The 24,559-nt window shown below is 33.5% G+C and overlaps 1 protein-coding gene across 1 annotated transcript in view; it reads right to left on the bottom strand.

Annotated features, from left to right (window-relative positions):
- Positions 1 to 21,324, bottom strand: part of LOC140438793 (peroxidase-like) — a 46,931-nt gene extending 25,607 nt beyond the window's left edge. Inside the window, exons 1-2 of the mRNA XM_072528442.1 lie at positions 21,233 to 21,324; positions 4,526 to 4,692 (exon numbers count right to left, since the gene is read on the bottom strand). Coding sequence (XP_072384543.1) covers positions 4,526 to 4,656 — 131 coding nt within the window. The 5' untranslated portion in view covers positions 4,657 to 4,692; positions 21,233 to 21,324. The remainder of the gene's footprint in view (positions 1 to 4,525; positions 4,693 to 21,232) is intronic.
- Positions 21,325 to 24,559: the final 3,235 nt, after the last annotated feature.

Below are 24,559 nucleotides of genomic sequence, written 5' to 3'. Positions count from 1 at the left end.
GTAATATCTATCACGTTGGGGTAAAATCGACCACTATGGTCGATTTTATCCGAAAGTGTGCTCATTGTTGACATGAACTTTTTGAGAAAACACTTAACCTGAAATTATATGATTTAGTGATATCTCTATTCTAGAAATATGTTTTCATGCATTGTAAATACTAAAATGCTGACTTCAGCTAATAAAGGAGCCCTTACCTTAAAGTACGATTGTAGAATCTTATAAAAATCTTCCACAAAACACAAATTTACTAGACTTTAAGCGCCTATGGCGTATGAAAAACGACTAAGTGGCCAGTGCACCACCTGTTGTTGATGCGTTTAACATGTGCGCATTCGTTTTGCTCTGCAACGTCAATTAGATGAAATTTGAGAGTGATCGATATTACCCTGCGGTCGATATTCTTATACCTTCTCCTAATATAAATACATTTGATGGTTTACCAATACGTGAGCATGCAACTTATAATTGACCATATTATGAGAAACATGGATTCTCTAAATCCAAGCCGAAAACGGACATTGCCTGGCCTTGAGATATGTTAATGGTCATCGAGAATCCTAATCGAACAGGTAATTGAGGCCTTTTACAGGACAATTTCTTCTTCAAATCGTCCAGTCAAAATAGTTGCTTCAATAATATTTCCAGTGATACTTTTAATGACCAAACGTATGCCGTTGCATATTATGGGTAGGTTCAAATTGCGTAGCAGAATAGCAGAAAATTTAAAAATTGTGTTGGATAATTTACGGCTACGTGTTCATTAACAATACTGTCCATTGATTTAAAATATGTCAGATAACCTGGTGACAACTGTTGAAACTGGAAGTTAATTTCGTCCACATCAACACTTTTCGTCGCCACAATTGCGCTAATACTGAGCCAATTATGATTAGTAATTATTTAGTATAGCCGAGAAGAAACTTACAATTAATTCATGTTTGGTTTCAATAAAAGTGCAGATATTCTCTGGAAGTTAGATGCATTGTGTATTTGGATGCGGTTTTATTTTACCGTTTCCAATATCCAGCAAATGTTTGGAAAATTTTTGCGTCGATAGATCATTTCAATATATGCTACAAGTATAAATTTTACAACACAAATCAAGAGACACAGAAGGATATTAAAAGTTTTGTGTTAAAACTAAAAAGTGTGGCTCTATATTGTAAATTTGGTCAATTTTTGAAAGAATCTCTCAGAGACAGACTTGTATGTGGTGTACGATCAGTTACAATAAAACGTAAACTCCAGACAGAAGATAATATTTCCTTTGAAAGAGCTTATGAGATAGATTACATTATCAATAGAACTTACAGAAGGTCAAGTTAGAAGGATGGAACCGGAAAATATAGCTGCAATTGAAGAAAAGTTAGATAAAGTAATGTTCAGATGGAAGGAAGCTACAATTAAAAATGATGGTGGTCATCAAGCTGGTAGAAGATATGTTCATAAGTTATGCTTTAGATGTGGTAGAAAACATGATTCATCAAAATGTCCAGACAAAGCATGACAATGTTTCAGTTGTAAGAAAGTGGGACATACGAGTACTGTCTGTCGTTCAAAAGTTATGTTGTTAGAAGAAGAGGATATACAAGATGAAGTGAAGGAAGAGAATTAACTATTTCTGGGATTCTTGTCTTCATTAGAACCTGAAAATTTAGCTCCAGAGCAAATAGTAGAAGTGGAAGGTAACTCAATTTTATTTGATATTGATACTGGTGCATGTCGTACAGTAATTCATATACAGGGTAGTTTCGAAACACAATTCAGATATCTGCCTTAATCTAAGTCTTCTAAAAATTGCAAGGTATAGCAGACGTTGATAAAGATGTTAATAGAGACATTTTTCACGTTAAGAACGTCTATGAATAGCTGTTCTGATGAGCTTTATTAAAGCGAAATACGTATAAACAGGTACATAGACGCTTTGTACGTGAAATGAAATCTTGACTGTCTTTTTCATTTTATTCGGATCTACTCTGTATGAGTACAAGAAACAAATTCGCTAATGATTTCTGCTTAGTTGAGAAGACATGTCGTGGAATGCAAATTTTAGATTACCCATGTCTCTATTAACATCTTTATCAACGTCTGCTATGCCTTGCAATTTTTAGAAGGCTCAGATTAAGGCAGATATCTGAATTGTGTTTCGAAACTATTTTACGGATTTAATATCAGATGTCGCTATTGCGTCCGTTTCGAAGCCATTTTATTGTTGCTTCTTAAAGACAGGAAAGATTTATTTTTCACGTTGAGAACACCTATGAATAGCTGTTCTGATGAGCTTTATTAAAGCGAAATACGTATAAACAGATACATAGACGCTTTGTACGTGAAATGAAATCTTGACTGTCTTTTTCATTTCATCATATACAGGATTTTAAGAAGTTTTTATCAGCTTTAAATATTTATTCTGTTAAGTATTGTTTAAAAGTATTAACCGGTCAGGGAGTAAAAACTATGAGAGAAACTGATCAGTAAAATATAAAAACAATCTTGTAAAATAACCTATTGTCATTTTAGATAGTAATCATAATTTTACTCCTCTGTGGGGTAGGAATTGGTTAAATGTATTACATCCTAATTGGAGACAAACAGTTAATATTTCACAGAGTGAATATTTGTTAGTCAGCTGGAAAAGTTCAAGTTTAATAACCGAAATAAAAAAAGAATTTAGATCTGACCTTGATGATAATAGTAATTCATTCATTAAACATTTTGAAATTGATTTAAATTTAAAATAAAATACACAACTTATTTTTCATAGAGCTTATGATATGCCTTTTGCACTTAAAGATAAAATCGACTGGGAATTAAAAAAACTAGTGGAGTTAGGAATTTTACAAAAAGTCAGTTATAGTAATTGGGCCAGTCCTATAGTAGTAAGAAGTTCAGTTTTAGAAACCACGTCTGAGTATGTAAATTCCAATGCTCAATCATGGTTCTTAGCAAAGAAACTTAAACTAAATGATAACAAAACTCAAAATTTAATTTTTTCGTCTACCTTAGATGTGAGTGTTGAAAAAAATAATGCCAAATTGTTGGGTATAACAGTTGACAACACATTGACTTGGTATATCCATATTGACCATATCAAAGGTAAACTTTCTAGTACCTTATTTTTACTCAGACAATTAAAACTTGTTACAAGTTTTGATACCTTGAAAATAACGTACTTTTCTCTTTTTCATTCATTTTTAAGCTATGGTGTTGGGAAACTCTTGTAATGCCCTAACAATATTTAAATTGCAAAAAAAGCAATAAAAATAATTGCAAAAAGTAGCTACTTGGAATCTTGCAAACCGTTGTTTATTAAATATAAGATAATGCCCTTGTCAACATTATGGCTATACAGCGTTAACGTAGAAATACATAAAAAGGCTGATACTTTAATTAAACACTCTGAATTACATAACTATATCACAAGAGGTGCAAATAACATCAGAATAGTTAAGTATCGTTTGAGTAAATCACAAAAAAACTCAATTGACTATAATATATACAATGTCCTACCTAAGGATTTAAAACAACTTTCGATGAATAAATTTAAAGTAAGTCTGAAAAGATACCTTTTGAGATTTGCTTTTTACTCTGTTAGTGAATACTTTGATCACTTCAAGGCAGTAACATGAACATGGATGTACTCACTATGTTGGTATCTGTCTTATTTTGTATATTTTATGTTATGCGCATTAATATATTTTCATCTCCTATTGTATTTTGTGTATGTTATATATTATCTTGCTACCTTGCTACCAAGAAATGTAAACTTTGTAATTAAATAAATCTTGAATCTTGAATCTTTAAGTAGTTCCAAAAAAAGCATCTGAGGAACTAAGAATTTGTGTAGATTTTAAAAAACATTAACCAAAGTCTTAGATAGTGATCATTGCTCTTTACCACTACCAGAAAAGATTTTCACATGTCTAAACGGACATAAATATTTTACTATTCTAGATTTGAAAGATGCTTATCAGCAGCTAAAGGTCAGCAAAAATATACAAAAAATGTTAGTAATAAACACCCATATACGCTTGTTTGCCTTCATTAGACTATAACATATGGTATCAGCTCAGCACCAGGCATTTTTCAGTCGGTGATGGACAACATTTTGGCGGTGATTGTTACGAAAATGTCAGAAAAGTGTTACATGACGTTACGTTACATGTTACGTTTACATGACTATAATGTAAAAATTAATGTAAATAAGTGTAAGTTTTTCGAAAATAAAGTAGAATTTTTATAATATTAATAATGTCCACGCTGCTATTATTAATTGAATTATCTGTAACCGTTTTATAAATAAATAAATAGTTATGTTTTATTATGCTTCATTAAATATACAATAATGACTACTTGCATGCTGCTCATATTAGGATAATGAAATAGGAACCTGACAATCCCAATCTCAGCAGTTAATTTATCAAGAAGTTTATTGTTTGTGGCGCCTTTTTCGTTTTGCTAAATCTAAATTATATTTTAAATATGTACATTTTAATTCATTCGAAATAAGGTAGAAACTTACCCATTTCCTGCTAGCACAGGATACTTAACAAAGCCGAACAAATCTTCATATATAGAATTTTTGAAAAAGCCGTCTTGGGCTGTTGTTACAAACAGTACGTTGACTAACAGAAGCCATAATCTTTTCTCCATTTCAATAAGGCGTTAACGATGCTTTTAAGTGGTTACCTGTAAAATAAATGATGAAATAAGTATTTATGAAAAAATATAAAAGCATCATATACATAAAGATTTTTTGAAAATTGTTTTTTTTTCTACTCATATGAAGGGTCCACGGGAAAAACGTGTTCAGTCTAATTTTTGGAATTTTGTTTTATAACGCATTCTGGTAGTTCAATGCGAGTACTACGAACCTGTACATCACAAGGAAACAACGTGTTCAGTCCGTGAGATATTTCCGTTTCTAATTTGGAGGCACACGAAAAGAGTGTGCTTAAACGCAAAGAACGTGTTCAGTCCTTCCTTGGAGCCATTACATCAGTTCGATATTGGTTGTCGTTGAGTGAGCATCAGTCAGTGTTAATTAGTAATTAATTATATAAGAACAATGGAAATTGACAGTGTAGATACTAGTGGTGATGAGAGAGAGAAGCCATCGTCAGGTAAAACTTCTAAGAAAAACATAGTTTTGGTAGACTAACTGATGTAAACAAAAGAATGTTAGCTAGTAGTCATGAAACAGGTCCTGATTGTAACTGCTCAATGTTTGGTTGTTTTAAAATTATTCCGCCCGATGATAGGAGTAGGATTATAAAAGATTTTAATCTATTAGGAAATTGGAATGAACAGTCATCATATCTAACCTCTCTTATTGCAGTAACATCGGTTGTTCGTAGAAGACCTAGACAGGACGATCCAAAACGTAGAGACTGTAATTTTAGATATTTAGTAAGAGTGAAACGAGGCAATATTATGCAGGAAGTTCCTTTTTGCAAGAAGGCTTTCATATCCTTACATGGTATTTCAAGACGTAGGCTAGATACAATACAAAATTCTTTAAAAGAAAAAGGCTTGTCTCCTATGGACCAAAGAGGTCGCCATTTAAATCGGCCCCAAAGATTGAGTGATGAGAAAAAACAGCCAGTCTATGACCATATAAATTCATTTAGAGGTATAAGAAGACATTATGGCCTCAACGATACTGAAAAAATTTACCTACCTGAAGATTTATCGATATCTAAATGCCATGAACCTTACAAAGGAAAATATCCCAATCTTCCTGTATCGTATGAGAGTTAAAGAAAAATCTTTAATAATAAATTTAATCTTTCTTTTGGATACCCCCGAACAGATACTTTCAATATGTGACAAATAAAATGCGGAAATTAAGAGTTTAAATCTTAAACTTACTAAAGCTAGTGACGATCAGAAACAAGTGATTGAGGGTAAAATTACTGCCCTTGGAAATGAAAATAAGTTACATAAATTAAGAGCAGTGACGTTTTATACAAGGAAAAGAAAGGCAAGAAAACTATGTAAATCAGATCCTAACAAAGAATGTGTATGTATGGACTACCAGAAAAATTTACCGGTTCCAAACATTACATCAAATGATGTATATTATAAGCGACAGTTGTCCTTTTACAGTTTTAATATACATCAACTTTCAAACCGGGATGCAATATTCTACACATACGCCGAAGATATAGGAAATAAGGGTGCAAATGAAGTCATAAGTTTTTTGAATCACTACATGAGTGAAGTTCTTAATCCGAATGTAAGAGATTTTCAAATATTTTGTGACTCATATTCGGGACAGAACAAAAATTACCCTGTATTTCTGTTCCTGTATCACTTAGTTCATGGCACTGACAGACTAGACAAAGTTTTAATAACGTTTCCTATCAGAGGACATTCTTATCTGGAATGATTTCCTTGATCAACAAGAAAAGCATAGTTGAGACCCCAAATGAATGGAATGACGTTTTTAGAGCAGCACGATCAAACCCCCCCCCCCCATTCAATATAATTCCAGTTCAGCAGGATATGATACGAGATTGGACCTCTTTTTTAAAAGCAAAATATAAGGACAAATGCCCATTTCCTACAAGACCAATTCGTGAGACTAAAATAACAAAAGAAGTAACCAAATTGTTTCATAGAGACACTTACAATGGGCCTTGGATATTATCTGACGTTAGACGTAAAACTGATCGACAACCTCTTCTGCAGGATGGAGAATTCTTCTACCCTGAACAGGCTTATCAAGGTACGTCTAAATACTAGTGATCATTTTCTTAGGGCCATCAAAGTAAAATTCAAACAAAATAGGTGATGTTTGCGTTTATTTTCAGATCGCCTACCGATATCAAAGCCGAAGTATGATGACTTACAAGTACTTAAACAATTCTGTGGGGATGCTGCAAGACAACATTTTACCAATCTCCCATATTACTCTGAAAATCAAAAGAAGCCAAACAAAAAACGTAATATTGTAAAGTAGATTCTGAATAAAATATTTTGTGCTTTGTAATTTTTGTGTTTAGTTATTTAAAGCTGACCTATCTTTCATTCTGAAAATTCAATCTTCATTTCAATGTATAATGGTTGGACTAATCACTTACGTGGAGTTATCACAATGGACTAAACACGTTATTAACAAGTCCAAAATGTTCTTTGTTTAGTTTTTATAGTTTTTATTTTTTAAGTGCCATATGACGATATAATTGAATTTTTATTGAATTGTTTCAAAATTCATTAGGTATTTAATAATATATTTACTATCATTTTAGAATTTTCTAGGAATTTTCTATACAAGATTATAACACTATTTTAGCTCTCCTGTAAAAGTTACAAAATGTGACTGAACACGTTTTTTCCGTGGACTCTTTATATATTATTATATTTTTAACCCTCAACTAGCATCTGGGTTTATTCTGTCATTAACTGCGCCCTGGGATCTACCGAACCTCAATTTTTTTTTTAGTTTTTTTTGTGAAATTAATAAAGACATAATTTATTATTTCGTTATAATTTGTAATCATTTAAGCTGGAATAAAACCATGTAAGCCCATTTTCTATTTATTTTTCATTAATAATGACAAATACAAAAAAATGTAACATAATTTATTTTTCAAGGTTTTCCGACAGCAGAACATAATTTCTTACAAAAAAAATATAAAAAACAAAATCACTAGGTATTTCTTTCTTGATTTTTTCATTTCATATAAAGAGCAAGGAACTTAAATACAAACTCTCTAATTAAAATATATTATTATCAACAAAACTGCGAACTATTTACTAACATTTTTCTAAATGCAATTCTTGCAAGTATATGCTCTGCAGTCGCCGCACATGGGTAGGGAACGTTTGCTCCATGAAATTTTTTCTTTTGCCATTCTTTTGATCACAGATACCACATATCTTTTGTTTCTGGTTCTGATTATTTAATTCTCTCCTCTCTGCTTCAGGTAAAGCTTTCTTTAGAATTCTACTGATAACCATACGAAGCTCCCTAGGTAATCAAAAATTGTACAGTTTTATATTGAGATATGGTTCTGCAAGTTGTCTTGCAAGAATTTTGTAAAATGCTTTTCTCTCTATAGCTTGGTTGGTTTTATAACATCCATTTAAAATGTGTGTATTGACACCTGCAATATTCAATATTGTAAAAAAAGGTCATTGGCCATCGCCTAGTTAGCCATTACATATTCTTATAGTAGAATATGTGGTGCATTTTTAATCTAGTGCACCCACAGCGCCTTTTGTTTGATTATAGAAGCAAATGATTTCGGGTTTACTAGATTCTATGTCCTCATATTCGGTATGCTGCGTTAATGATATTAACACAACTGCCTTCCCTTTTTTGAACGTAGGAAATTATATTGTAGTCATTTGTAAAACCATAAATGGAAGATCCTTCAGTTCTGCTCCGACTTGGAAGGAACTGCATAGGTATTTCCTTTTTGTTTCGCTTAAGCGTGCCAACATAGGTCAGTCCTCGTTTTTTTTTAATGCATGTATGCCTTGTATGGATGAAACCAATGGTACGCTGTGACATTTCGATGTGAATTAGCAATTGGATGTCACAGTCTTAACACTGCTTGTGTTGGTTTCATGAAACATCTCTCCTTATTTGTTAGAGAAAAACCATCACTATCCTTACCACTATAAATACAGCCATTATAGATCAAGAAGATCATGCAGATATGAAGTAAACAGTTCAATGTAAGATCTAGATCTAGAAGCAGATGACTAGGTTCGCAATCGTTTGTTTAAAAATATATGACAGAATATGACAGAACATTTGTTTAAAAATATTTGACTTTTCTTAATATAGAATTTTTCTTTATATATATATATATATATATATATATATATATATATATATATATATATATATATATATATATATATATATATATATTTAAATAATACTCTAGTGGATACTAGGAAAGGTATTCTTGAATGTTTACCAGAACAAAGTTTACTTTAAAAATTATTCCTGACTTATTTTTTACCAAAGCACAAGCTTATTTGGTGGATATTTACAATATCCACCATAAAAAGCAGAAAATATTATGATAGATATGATTTGTAAAATATGCATTAATAGACAAGAAAACGATGAAAGAAGTAAGATGATCTTACAAGAGACAGATTGTATTATTATCGAGATTTAGCCATACGGCTCACACTCTCTCTGAGGGGAAAATTCACTTATCCTACGGTATCAAAAGGATTAAGCTTTGGTGGGACTCTTTCCATGTTATCGAGTCCTAGGTGACTTGGTACGTCGGTGTATCTCCCAAAAATTTTCGCACACATCTGGACGTCGAAAGTAGCGCAGCTTTCTGCATGATCTTATATAGATGTTCCTTTAGACCCAGCTTTTTTATGTTTTCTAGGAGGTTCTTCGGAATGATCCAGTGGTAGAAAGAAATATAGGTATCGTCTGGGTACTTTCCACTCTCCATTGTCTCCTTATTTGTATTTCCAGATCTCTGTACTTGGCGATCTTTTCGTTGTACTTAATATGCAGATTATTGTTGTTAGGTATTGCCATATCGATTAGTGTTGTTTGTCTCGTTAGTTTATTAACTAGCACGAGATCTGGTCTATTATGTACTACAATGTGGTCTGTAGGCACAGTGCGATCTCAGTATAGCTTGTAGTTGTCATTCTCAAGCATACTTTCAGGAACGTATTGATAATATGGGAGATGGTTTGTTTGTAGAAATCCCAGTAGCTATCTCTTGATGGAGGATCTTCCCTACTGAGTCATGCCGGTCCTTATATTTAGTTGCAGAAAATGCCTGGCAGCCCCCGGTAAGATGTTGGATGGTTTCTTGGGCTTGACGTCATTTTTCATTTTGAACCTGGGGGTCTTTGACGATATATTTCAGGTAATTTTTGGTTGGTATAACCTGATCCTGAATGGCGAGTAATGAACCTTCTGTTTCAGGTAACATCTTTCCTGATGTCAACCAATAGCTCGACGCTATATTGTCGACATAGTCTTGACAGACTTCATTCGCATGTCGCCCGTCAGAGGTTTACCCATCCAGATGCGCATTTTGTCGTTTTTAGTAAGATGATTTACGCGTGTTGTGTCGTCTACTACACAAATCGCGAGATGAAGAGTAGATGTCTCTGCCTGCGCCTGAAAATAAGTTCTTAAATTAGTAATCTGTTTTTCTAATTGCTCGCTTATATCCATAAGTCCTCGTCCTCCTAAATATCGCGGTAATGTCGTTCTTTCTACTGCACTTCGAGGATGGTGTTTTTGTGCCTTTGTGAGGTGTGTTCGTACTTTTCGATAAAGAGTTTCTATATCCATTTTAGTCCACTTAATAATCTCAAATGAGTAGCTAAGCGCGGAAAATGCGTAGGTGTTTAATGTCTTAAACAAATTTTTACTATTAAGATGTGAGCGGAATAGCTGTTTTACCCTTCGTATGAACTCTGATGTTAATTCGATTTTCTTTGTTTATGGTCAATTTTCCGCGCTTGCTTTACTCCTAAATATTTATACATGTTATTTTCACCCATAGCCTCGAAGCTTTGGCCATTATTATTATTATTATTATTATTATATATAATAATATAATAATACACTACCTATCCTGGATGTTTTAATCTCTAAGAACGATACCAGATATGAGACTCAGGTGTATAGAAAACCAACACACCAACATGTATGTATTTAAATTACAAATCAAATCACAATATCAATATTAAAAAGAGAATCATTAAATCCTTATACCATAGAGCCAAAATTGCTTGTTCTAACGAAAATTCGTTCTTGGAGGAAAAACATTTGTTAACATCTGTTTTATTAAAAAATGTATCCTTTATCGTTTATAAATAAGAAATTTTCAAGAATCGACCAAATAGAACAGAACAACTTAGTACGAGATCCTACAGCATACACAAGGAATAATACGAGGAAAGTAACAATACCATACATAAAAGGAGTATCTGAAAAACTTGGGATATTAAGGATAGGAAATAAATTCAACATTTCAACAACATTCAAAACAACAAATACATTGAGATCTATTTTAACTAAAACTAAACCTAACAATGAACAAGAAAGAAAAAAGAATTGTACTCGTATTTATAAAATTCCTTGTGAATGCGATCAGTTTTATTTAGGTGAAACATCAAGGTCAATAAATGTTAGAATAAGTGAACATCATTCTTACATTAAAAATAAAGAATTTTATAGATCTCAAATATGTAAACACACATAGCAAAATGAACATAGGGTTCAATGGAATGATTCAAGTATATTCCTAAAAGAAACAGATGGTAAAAAGAGATAAATCAACGAAGCGGCTCTAATTATGCCAAATAAGACCAATTTGGTGGCAAATTCCACGGCAGAATGCAGTAGGATCTGGTTACCCATATTAAAAGAAGAAGTTAATAAACAGAAAATACCAGTCTTAGTAAGTCAATAACATATCGAGAATACATCATTTATATTTTTTAAATAACAAACATATAAAATCAGAAATTGGTGTTTATTGAGAGTAAACTAAATGTAAGGCCAAATACTTACCATGTCGGGATAGTATTATCAGGTTTTTTCCTGTTTTTTTTCCTCATAATTTACTATGGAATCACTAACAGGAGAATTCTACTGTCATCATGGTATGTGGTTGTCTTTTTAAAGACGAATTATATGCTATGATTTTTTTCTGATATTCTCAAGTTAAAGTTGATTTCATGTAATCGAATGAACTATCACTATCTTATAACAAAGTCGTCCCAGGAACGCAACTCAGCAATATTGGCAACATCATTTTAAAGTCATCTACTTTAAAATGTATAATATATGTCTGAATTGTCAATATAGATGAGTCAGATAAAATTAAATTATTGAAAGAATTTTTCAACAAGTAACAAAAAACAAAATTTGTTTAATTTATTAATTGAAACGTCAATAAACTTGAAACTACTTTAAAATGCCACAACAAAATAGCTTCAGAACTATTAAAAAAAATTAATCAGGAAGCTACATTGTCAAATAAAAGAATTTCTTTTATAATTTGTGGTGTATTTTGAGCGAAATATTTCTCATTATCTCACTTTTTTCATCGTGATTTTGTCTATTACTGCATATTTTACAAATCATATCTTTCATAATATTTTCTGCTTTTTATGGTAGGTATTGTAAATACTTTGATTGTTCTTTGGCGAAAAGGAAGTCAGGAATAATTTTCAAAGTAAACATTGTTCTGATAAACCTTCAAGAATACCTTTCATAGTGTCCACTAGAGTACTATGTAAATTTTTGTTCTATAAAATAAACAGAGCAGAAAATTAACATGATTGTTACATTATAGAAAACGAAATAAAATTTGTATAGATGAACACATCACATCATGAATATTAAATATTTAAGGCAAGTTGATTTTGGGTGAGAGTTTTTTAATTAATACAGAAACATTTAACTAATAAAACAAGCTATAATTAAAGGTACTATTACATAAACATAGTGTTAACATGTATTAGTGTATTTATTTTAGGAGAAAGTGTTTATATGTTTTAAATATTGGAGATCGGATCGGTGAAGTTTATAATTCATAAATAGCTGCAGTCCTAAATTCAATTTAACTAGGTATTATCAATAACAGATCAAAGAATAGTAGATCGATTCTATCTCTCTCTCACTCTCTGTCTCTCTCTCTCTCTCTTTAATCTTAACCCCCCGGAAGCAGTGTAGTGGTCATCGTGATATCGTGTATTATCAGTCTCCAAAGATCTCTGTCTCTGGTCATTCCTTTTAAATCATGCATAGGTCTTTTGCATATTCTTGTAATTTGATCGATCCATCTTGTTAGAGATCTTCCTCATGATCTTCGGCCTTCTACCTTTCCAAGATTTCAAGGGTCCGAGATTCACATTCGTACGTCAGTATTGGGAATATAAAGCAGATTATACATAGTTTTCTGTTAATAACGCAAGAGGAATTTAGGCTAAGAATTGCAAGCATAAGACATACAAGGGAGATCGAAGATTTTAACAAACTAGTATTAAAAAGAAAAAAAAATTAATGTATGTAATGAACGCCACAAAATGAAAAAAGGAAGAGTGGTAAGATTTGCTTGAGATAAATTACCAGTAGGACACCAAAGCGTGGCTTGTCTCCAAACGAAAGGTCACAGGACCAATACTATAGTTCTTCAGTCCATAAAGTTCAAAGTCTACGAGTAGTTTTAGTAGAGGATGGCAGTCAACTCGAGTACTTTCAACGTTCTAGCGAATCCGCCGTTCTGGCCCATCGCAGATTAGACCGGACCGATGTTACAAAAATGATAGATAGCGACAGCCATATCATTACTTGGATTATATTTCCAGGAGCTACTACGAATCTTAATCACTACCTGATCTTCAGGTCTATGTGCAGACCTGCCGCATACTTCTCGTGTTGACTCAAGTGGTGTCTCAAGTAGCTCTTGCACAGTAGCCGGGATTAGAAGTCCGGTGAAACCCAACAAAACACCAGACCCTATACCCATTCAAGGGACCATGCCAATATGAATGGATTTTTAACGAACCACAACCCTTGGATGGTGAAGTCCGGGAATCCCTATGCTAATCAAGCCACAAGCTCCCGTTTGGATAAGGTGAGGCAAATGTACCGTGGAGCTCCATCCTCTCCATCGTATTCACGTTGCTACACGGACACTTGCCGATTATCTCGTTATGGTGAATCAGTGAACGCAGGCAGGACTAAGCTCCCAACCTTGCACGTTGGAGAGGTAACTGCTTAGGAGTCAACTCCTCTACCACTTATATCCAAGGAACGGCGGCACGTCTAGATTGTAACTAGACGTATTGAGCTTGCTGTGTCCATACATAAGTTATGTGGAATAAGAAGGGGAGTGGTCCCAATTGAGCTCACCTCGTATACTAAAAGCGCAGTATGGTAGATACCTGCATAGGCAGCTGGATTATTATCGCAAATGCTCACAGGCCATGGCTTCTTATGCAGCTACCTTTTCAGGTTTAGGAGGGCTCAGTCCGATCAGTGCCTTAAATGTGACGCACACAATGTTGGAGTGTGAGCGTTGGGCGGATGGAAGAGAGAAGTTTGAAAGAGAGTGTAACTGCAGAATGTTTGATTCCGTGAAAGAAATGGTGGAGAAAATGATGAGGGATGAGTGGTGGTGGACACGGATCCACAAATTTATCAGGGAGCTGCTCTCTTCAAAAGAACGAAAGCAGAGGGAACTCGATGGAACGATAACTTACTGGAGGCACATTGCAAAACAGACTACATAAAAAGAAGAAGAAGAAGAAGTACAAAACAACAACAAAAAAATGGTTCCAAGAGTGTGCCTTTAAACTTCAAAATCAATGTTTTGGGCATCAAAAAAGTGGATATTTTCTGTAAAATTCGATATATGATATAGAACACGCGAAGAGATTCACGTACTTGAAATGGACCTAGGCGCAAAGAATGAAGACCAAACTGAAATAAATAGAAGGCTTATACTGGCCAATAAAGCATATTTTGCCATAGGTCACATATTCCAATCGCGAGATATACACCGGAAAACAAAACTCCGAGTCATTATCACCAGAAAACAATCATAATTGGGCTCATGCCAAACGGTTTTCCTTTTTTCTTCCTTTTCCCAGGTAGCTGTAGCTTCCTCCGTGGTTGGTGTTGGTGGTTGCCTTGGAAACCATCAGGGTCTTCTAACTCTAATGCCACAAATTGGTTGCATTGCTCCTGTAGTGATCCTTTCCCAAGTGAATATGCTCCTTTTCTAACTTGGCTGCACCGTACTGAAGACTACCAATAGTCAGAAATACGTATATACGGTTGCCTTCCATCGATATACCATTTTTGGTTTTCGGTTTTGCGAGACATGCCATTACTTTTTACTTTTATTATTCACTCGCATTATCCTTTTCTATATATATATATATATATATATATATATATATATATATATATATATATATATATATATATATATATATATATATTTATATATATATATATATATATATATATATTTATATATATATATATATATATTTATATATATATATATATATATATATATATATATATATATATATATATATATATATATATATATATTGAGTAGAATAAAGAAAACTTGAAGAAGAAGAAAAAATCAAAAATCAAATTTAATCACTGTAATAATGCTTTTTGAAAAATATCAACGTTTTACCCGTATACGGGGTGTGAAATTAAAGTTGTTTTTTCATCGTAATTTGCAACGCCCTGTGGTGTTTATTAGAAAGGAACGCTAGCTACATTTTATTAATATTTTAAGATATATTTATCCTTTCTCAAGATTTCCGTAAAAAATTATCTTTATATCTCTATTATTAAAGAATATACAGAACTTTGAATGTAACAAGTTTTTATTAACATTTAAAGCAAAAAAAACATTACTTACTTAAACTTTATTGACATTTAATACAAATAAAGCCTAAGAAAACATAACCTAAATAATATTTAACAATTTCCTTCCCCAAAAACACTTAATAACGAGTACCTATTTCCACCTCGGTATCTAATTACTCTGTAACGTTATAAACGTCACATCTTTATTAATTTATATTTAAATAATTATTTCATTTTAATTTTTTATTAATTTATTAATTCCTTTACCTCCAGTTTCGTTTTTACTATGTTTTTCTTCAAAAAGTAATTGGTGCCCTCTGCATTTCTCCTCTTTCTTTTTCTGTTCCGTAGAATTAATATTTGACTTCTCTCTCTGTCCGGTAGACTAAATATTCTGTTTTATGTTGACAGAAGGGCTAAATCTATCATAGGAATACGTCCTATGTATATACGTCATTTTAGTCTCCCTACTTTCTGTCAATCAACTTTTCTAACGTAGTGGGAATATAATTTTTTGCCTGTTTTTGAAATTTATAAAAGAAGGCAAAAATTATTATAAGCTTCATTTTATAGTCTGCAGAATTTTCTTGGATTTATTGACCGTATTCAAGAATTTATTATTAACTCTATATTATATATTAACTCTATTAAATATTATTAAAAGGCGTAAACTAGAATATCTTGGACATATAATCAGAGGACCAAGATATGAGTTTCTTCGGCTAATTCTCAACGGTAAAATCGAAGGAAAGAAATGGATAGGACGGAAGAAACTCTCTTGGTTGAGGAATTTGCGGCAGTGGACAGGTTTGACAGCGGACCAATTGCTACACGTAGCGCAAGACCGAGATCAGTATAAAAATATTATAAGCGTGGTAGTCGCCGACGTTCCGTAGGGATATGGCACTCTAAGAAGAAGAAGAATTTATTGGCTGTATTACCAGTTTATTAGTTTTATGGGATATTATTAGAGAATTTATTGACTTTATTGGAGGACCTAACCACCTAATTGGAAGGCCACACAATCACCCATCGATGTGTAAAGCATTGGCAGGGTTGATTGTTATTTAATTTTTTTTAATAAATATGATTAGTTAAATAATTGTTTTATTAGATTTTAGCTAAGGGTTCATGGTTTAATTCCTAGTTTAAGACAAGACGAACTCACACTTGAGATACTGAGCTAGGCGAAGCATAGACGATAAGCTCCCATGGTTGATTGAGGTATTATTTTTATAATAGTATTTCAATTATCTTTGGTAGTCTTATTGCTACAGATTGGCGACCAACGTGGGGCCCAAATGTGCTTCACACCGACGAGACATACTTAAAATCCAGCGGCGTATTTGGTCTTGATCAATTGCATCATAAACTTCTCTCACCATAACTTCTATGTCGTCAAGATACATAGGTGGTGGTTGTCGACTCCTGAGTTGGCGATCAATAATATCCCACAAATTCTCTGTGGGATTGAGGTCAGGGCTGCGGGGTGGCTAGTTCATGGTTTGTATTCCAACCTCGCCCAAATAATCACGGACCACACGTGCAACATGTGGTCGAGCGTTATCATGCATTAAAACAAAAATTATTTCCTATGTAAGGAGCAAATAATTACTATTTAAATGGGAATAAGCCACAATTAAAGGTAAAATTAATTTTATAAATAATAATTTTAATAAAATTCATTAAACTTTTAATTGTGGCTTATTCCCATTTAAATAGTAATTACTTTAACATGCCACAAGAAAATAGCTTCAGAACAATATTAAGGAGCAAATGTAACTACATGGTTTGACAAAATGTCTGTAAACCTTCACTTGTTAAGACACCTCTTCGTAAAGCAACAAGTTCCGTTCGCGCTGTAGGAGATATTCCTCCCCAAAACCATTACAGCTCCTCCATTAAATGAAGTGATAGGTCGTATATTGCACTGTGCATAGCGTTCTCTTGACCGTCGAATAACTCTCACAAGCCTGTCTGAGCTACATAAGCAATAGCTCAATTCATCAGTGAACAACACGTGCTCCCAGTCATTAACATTTCAGTCAACGTGCTCTCTGACAAATTGTAATCTACTTCTACGACGATTTACGTTTAAAGCTGGTGCTCTGACTGGTATCCTCATATGCAGATCTTGTTCAGCGAGACACCTTTGTATAGTGTTTCTACTAATTTGAATATTATGAACATTTGATACTTGTATTTGTAAATGTCTCATTGTGAGAAAACGTTCTCTTATAGCACGAAGCCTAATAAACTGATCTTGTCGTGGTGTTGTGAGTCTTCCTCTTCCTTCACCACGTCGTCTCGTGTGGTTGTTTGTTTTTCGAAAACGTTGAATGACTCGTGATATTGAATTATGAGATACTCTTAACAATAAGCCTATTTCACGATAACTTAACCCTACATCAGCTAAAGTAATTGCCTGAACACATTCATCTCGGCTCAGATTTCTTGAAATACGGTCCATGTCAACTAATATGCGCAAAATAGCAAAACAATTTTTTGAAATGTAAACAATATTGACAGTCTTAAATTGTCCTGTCAAATTGTTTGATTTTTCATAGCCAACTAACTGCTTCCATTAATGAGTAGGTATTACAATTTAATAAAATCACGTTATGCTTTGAATGAACTTTTCTTTTTTGATAATAATGATATTATTGATTTTTTCACGAAAATGTTGAAAACATTAAGCTTTTTCGAAATATTAATAAAATGTAGCGTTTATAAATTCCACAGGGTATTGCAAAATAAGATGAAAAATCAAATTTATTTTTACACCCCGTATATGTGTGAAACGTTGACATTTCCCAGAAAACATTAATATAGTAATTACTTAGAAATAGGTCTGCAGTGCGAAAAAAAAAATCATCGAAATCCAATTAGGGATTCAAAAGAAAAATAGCTTAAAAATTATGGTAGAGTTGAGGTAGTGCGTTAATTTTGGAGAGTAGAAAATTACGTAATGCTTTGAACATACTTTTCTTTTTTGATAATAGAGATATCGAGATGATTTTTTACGAAAATGTAGAAAAAGAACGAGGCGATCTTGAAATATTAATAACATGTAGCGTTTGTTTGTTATACATTCCACAGGGTGTTGCAAAATTAGATGAAAAAACACAATTTTATTTTTACGGGTAAAGGGTATAGGGGTAAAACGTTGACATTTTTTAAAAAACATTAATATAGTAATTAATAAAGGTACCTGGAAATCCCCGGATGGACTTACAGTAAATATGATAGATCATGTTATTGTAGACTCGAGACACCAATCGAATATAATAAACGTCCGCACTAGAAGAGGGGCAAATGCGGATTCTGATCACTACCTGGTCGAAAGTAGGGTAAGGGCTAGAATTTCAAACATCAAAAAGGAAAGAGGCTCTAAACATGAACGATACAAGGTAGAAAGACTCAAAGAAACAAACAAAAATAAAGAGTATAAAGAAAAGATAAACAACAAACTAGAAAACAGAACAACACATGAAAACCTAAATAAAGAGTGGGAAGAATGCAGAGACATCATAAAAGAGGCAGCTAAAGAAGTACTAGGCATAAAAGCAGGAGAAAGAAAAACAAGAACGAATGACTGGTTTGACTAAGAATGTCAGATCATCACAGACAAAAAAAAACAGAGCATATTTACTGATGCAACAGGGGCACAGAACCCGACAAGCAGAGGAAGAATATAAACGACTACGCAAAGAAGAAAAGAAAACTCACCGAAGAAAAAAGAGAGAATATATGAACAAAGAACTTCAAGAACTACAAGAACTAAGTAAATCAACAGAGACAAGAAAATTTTATCAGAGACTAAACAAAAGCAGAAAAGACTTCAAACCGAGAACAACGATGTGTATAGATAAGGAAGGTAATATATTGACAGAACAGCAAGAGATACTAAGTAGATGGACAGAACATTTTACGGAAAAGTTTGAAGGAGATCGGAGAGAGACGACCCCTGACATACCATTAGACCAAGCAGACAACAGAGAAAAGACTCCACCAACAATAGCCGAGATTAGAGCAGCAGTAGAAAAATTAAAGAACAATAAAGCACCGGGATCGGATCAAATAGCATCGGAATTACTAAAGGAAGGAGGAGACGCACTACAAAAAACAATACATGAATTGATAACAAAGATATGGTCGAATAAACAGCTACCAACAGAGTGGAATAGCGGTATTATTGTACCACTACATAAAAAAGGAAATCAGTTAGAATGTGGAAACTACCGTGGAATCACGCTGCTGAATGCAGCATACAAAATAATGTCCAATGTCATTTATGAAAGACTTAGACCACACGCTGAAAAAATAGTTGGCAAATACCAAAGTGGCTTCTGTAGACAGAAGTCAACAATAGACCAGATATTTGTTCTGCGACAGATCCTCGAAAAAACAAGTGAATATAACATCGACACCCATCATCTCTTCATAGACTTTGAAAGCGCATATGACAATATAAACCGAGAATTCTTAATAAAAGCAATGAAAGAATTTAATATACCAACACAACTAATAGAACTGATAAAAGAATCTCTAAAAGTAGAAAGTAGAATCCGGATACAAAATGAATTAACGGAAACAATAGATGTGAAAAAGGGACTACGCCAGGGAGACGCTCTATCATGCATCTTGTTCAACATCGTGCTCGAGAAAATACTGAGGGACACAACAGTCAATACACGAGGAACAATCATTAATAAAAGCGTGCAAATACTAGCATTTGCAGATGATGTTGACATAATCGCAAGATCAAGAAGAGAAATGATAGAGGCATACAACCAAATAGAACGAGCTGCACAAAATAGTGGTCTTAAAATCAATCAGACCAAAACAAAATATATGCAGGTAAGAAAAAACGCAGAAATAAGGCAGCCACAAAATATAACAATAGGAGAATACAACATAGAGGAGGTAAAAAACTTTATATACTTGGGATCCCTAGTCACGTCTGATAATAACGTTACGGAGGAAGTGAAGAGGCGAATATTTATTGCAAATAAATGTTACCATGGCTTAATTAGACACCTAAGATCAGATAACGTCGCAAGAAAGACAAAATGCCAAATATATAAAACCCTAATAAGACCGGTACTCACATATGGCTCAGAAACCTGGACACTTACTAAAAGAGAGGAAACGTTGTTAGCCACCTTCGAAAGAAAAATCTTGCGACACATATATAAGGCACAAAAGAAAACGGAATATGGCGAAGACGATACAACTCTGAACTATACAAAATATACCAGGATCCGGATATTATAACATTCATCAAAATAGGACGGCTGCGTTGGATAGGACATGTAGAAAGAATGGAAGAAGGTGAAATACCAAACAAAATATTCAAACAGATGCCAGTAGGAAAAAGAACAAGAGGAAGACCGAAACTGAGATACTTAGAACAAATAGAAAATGATATAACAACCTTAAACATAAAAAACTGGAGAAAAAAAGCACGAAACAGATCGGAATGGAGAAGAATCCTAGAACAGGCCAAGACCCAAAAAGGGTTGTCGAGCCAGTGATGATGATGATGAATATAGTAATTAATTAGAAATATACGTATAATGTAAAAAATAAATCATCGAAATTCAATTAAGGGTTCAAAAGAAACCTAGTTTCAAAATCATGGTCCATTTTAGGTGGTGCGTTAATTTTGGAGAGTAGTATATACCCTTTATAAAGGAAATTAATTAAATAATTTTTTTTTAATTTAGCTTCTAGGGGACGATACCTTAGTTAGGAAGTTTATACAGCAATTATGAATAAAATGTCCATTTCAGAAAACATTAATAATATTAAAAACAAATAAATCTATATATTTAAGTACTGACTTATTCGGAGCAGATTACTTACGTAGTTGTTACTTTTTCTATAATAAAAATCGCACCTCACTTCAACTTAATTCTGACCACAACTGACGACTTGCGTCGGTCTATCAGTCTATCCCGTTTTGGGAGACAAAAAAATAAAAAGAGAAAGTACTAATCGCTTTTCGATCTGTAACGTACTACAAGCAATAAACTAGATTTCGAGTACCTTGGGTATTTTTTTAATGATAGTTTGGGTTTTGCTGAGACTCCGAACATTTCGCAGATCGGAGTTAAAATTACGATTTGTATTCGTATACATAGTGCAGGAATGGATCTCGATTTTTTAATATATACTAGCAACATTTCCGGAAATTTCATTCAGTAAAAACATCTTTTTGTCTTCAGGAACAGGATTTTGTTTTATTGCGAAAGCAATGACAAAATTAAGATACATCATCATTGCGGTACCGATTGCGATTTTCTTTTTTGACCTTCTGTAAGAATCCTCCTCAACACAAAGTTACAATATGATACTGTCATAAATTATGATATATCATAAAATAGTAAGTATAATCATCATCGTGTTAGAAACCAACAACAGCGTTACTGATCATTGCCCTCGGAAACCAAGATCTCTTCTTAAGGTGCCCTCTTCATTACTGAAGGTTGGCTATAACTACAGCAAATTGCTCTCTATCTTGAGCTGTTCTTAGTATCGAATGTGTGTCCATGCCTGTCCAGTCTCTTACATTTTTCAACCAGGAGTATTTTCTTCTTCCTGGACCTCTTCTTCCTTTCACTTTCCCTTCCATTATCAGTCGTAGGAAGCTGTATTTTTCTCCTCTGGACATTTGTCTGGTTTTTACAATATTTGGGAGTTCTCTCTCAGACCCCATTCTTTTCAGCACATACTCTGTCCAAGAGATCTTCAGCATCCTTCGAAAAACCCCCATCTCAAAGGCTTCTACACAACTCATACTTGTGACTTCGAGAGTCCATGTTTCCACTCCGTATAGCAATATGGCATAAATGAATGTTTTTACAAATTGGTATCGGATATCCAACGATAAGGTAGAGTTTATTAGGAATTTTTTCATTCTTTGAAAAGCGGACCTAGCATACTCTATACGAGCACGTATTTCAACTTCGTAGTCAAGATCGTTTGTTATCCAGCAACCAAGATACTGGAATTTTTGGACGGGTTCTATCTGTTTGTTGTAGATACGAATAGTATCATTACTTTTGTTTTATTTGTGTTTATATTCAGCCTCAAGCTATCTCCCTCTCTGGTTATGACATTCAAAAGTCGTTGCAAACCCTCAGCACTGTCCGCAGTAATGACGGTGTCGTCTGCGTATCTTACATAAGTTGTTTACTTATTCTCCGTTGATTTTTATTCCTTCTTCAATATTTTCGAGGGTATTTTGGAAGATCTTTTCGGAATATATATTAAATTATAGTGGAGAAAGTACACAGCCTGGCGAACTCCTCTTTTTTTTGACATTTCTGCTGTTACGATTGTCTATTTTAATCGACGCCATTTGATCCCAATATCGGTTTTTAATAAGGTCTACCGTATTATGGTCTATACCATGTTGTATTAGGGTTTCTATGAGTTCTGTGTGTTTTACTCGATCAAACGCTTCTTCGTAGTCGATAAAACAGAGAAACACGTCTTTTCGTTGATCTCGGCATTTTTGTAGTAATATCTAGAGGCCAAATAATGCCTCCCTCGTACCAAGCCTCATACGAAATCCAAATTGATTGTCGCTCAGATTTCTTTCGCATTCTCTGTATATACGTTGATGTACAATTTTGAGTAAAATTTTCAGAAAATGGCACATCAGTCTAATTAATCTGAACTATTGATTGTTTTTGTAACTTCCGATATTAATATATTAAGTATTGTGTCTTGTACTATATTTATTTGTGGTTCTGTTCTCTCGTCATCAAACAGAGTTGTTGTAGTGAATTTTTTCTTCATATTTGTGACTTCCTTAATCTTTTTGTATGTATTGAAGTAGTCATGTTTTTTAGTAATTCCCTCAGTTCCTCACATCTGCTGTTCATCCATTCTTCTTTGGCTTTCCTGATTTTGTTTCCGATGGGTTTCTTTATATTTTACCTTATTGCGGTTTTTACAAAATCTTCTTACGTTCATCAGTTCTAGGATTTCTTCTGCCATCCATGTATTCTTTGTTTTTCTTGTGTTGTCTTGTAGGTGCCAAATACTTTCTACTGATTCTTCTGCTACTGCGGGTACTTCACTGAATTTTTCTTTGACTGTATCATTGAGTATTTTTCTATCTCTACCTGTACTGCTAAATCTTTAAGTTTTTCGAGGCTAGGTTTTATCTTCTCTCTGCGTTTGATTTTCTTCAGTTTAATTGAGATTTCACCGATAACAGGATTATGGTCGGAACCGATGTCCGTCCAGGAAACTGCCTTGATTCCACTTCTATAACGCTTATCAATTAATATATAATCAATCTGGTTTCTTATTATATGGTTTTGATTATCTCCAGGTGCTTTCCATGTATATAATCTTCTTTTCGTTAAAGTTAAACCAGGTGTTTGCTATCATTAGATCTTCTTTTTTGCAAAATTGGACCAGTATTTCTTCTCTATCATTTCTTTGGCCCAAACCAAAGTTTCCGACTACGTTTTTGGACCGCCTTTCACCTACTTTGGTATTAAATTCTCCCATAATAATATTTACAGCATTTTTCTTTGCGATCTTCATTAGATGTTTGATCTCTTGGTAGAATTCTCGTATTTCTTTTTCTGGTTTTTCTCCTGTAGGAGCATATACGTGAATAAAGTTAATATTTCGAGGAGTGGTATTAATTTGTAGCATGGCTACTCTATCAGATATAGGTATAAAGTTCTATAAATGCCACTCCGTTGTAATGATGAGGATCGTCATTACCAGCATAGTATATCACATGGTTATCGATGTTTGTCTGTACAGATCACAAAAAGACAACCTCTCAGGTCGTTAATTGGCGAATTCCTTGTCAGAAGAATGGAGGCGAGATAATAACACTGCTTAACACTAGAATTGGAACTTGGAATGTTCAGAGCATCTTTCAGCCTGGTAAGGTGCACAGTAATATTCAAGAGATGAACAGGTTGAATATTGATGTACGGGGTATCAGTGAATTCATGTGGCCGAACTTAGGTTGTTTCTCAACATAAGAAGCCACAATATATTATTCCTGTAGCGAGGACAACCAACATAGACACGATGTGACTGTAATAGTTAATAAAATATCTAGTAGAGCAGTGGAAAACTTTTCCCCCTTTTTATAAAAGTCTTTGTTCTTATGGCGAACGCCTACGAAGAAGAAATATAATTATTTTAACAGGA

This window comes from Diabrotica undecimpunctata, chromosome 1 (genome assembly GCF_040954645.1).
Source record: "Diabrotica undecimpunctata isolate CICGRU chromosome 1, icDiaUnde3, whole genome shotgun sequence".
In the NCBI taxonomy this organism is placed as follows: Eukaryota; Metazoa; Arthropoda; class Insecta; order Coleoptera; family Chrysomelidae; genus Diabrotica; species Diabrotica undecimpunctata.
The sequence above is the reverse complement of the archived record's forward strand: the minus strand, read 5'-3'. Positions and strand labels throughout refer to the sequence as shown.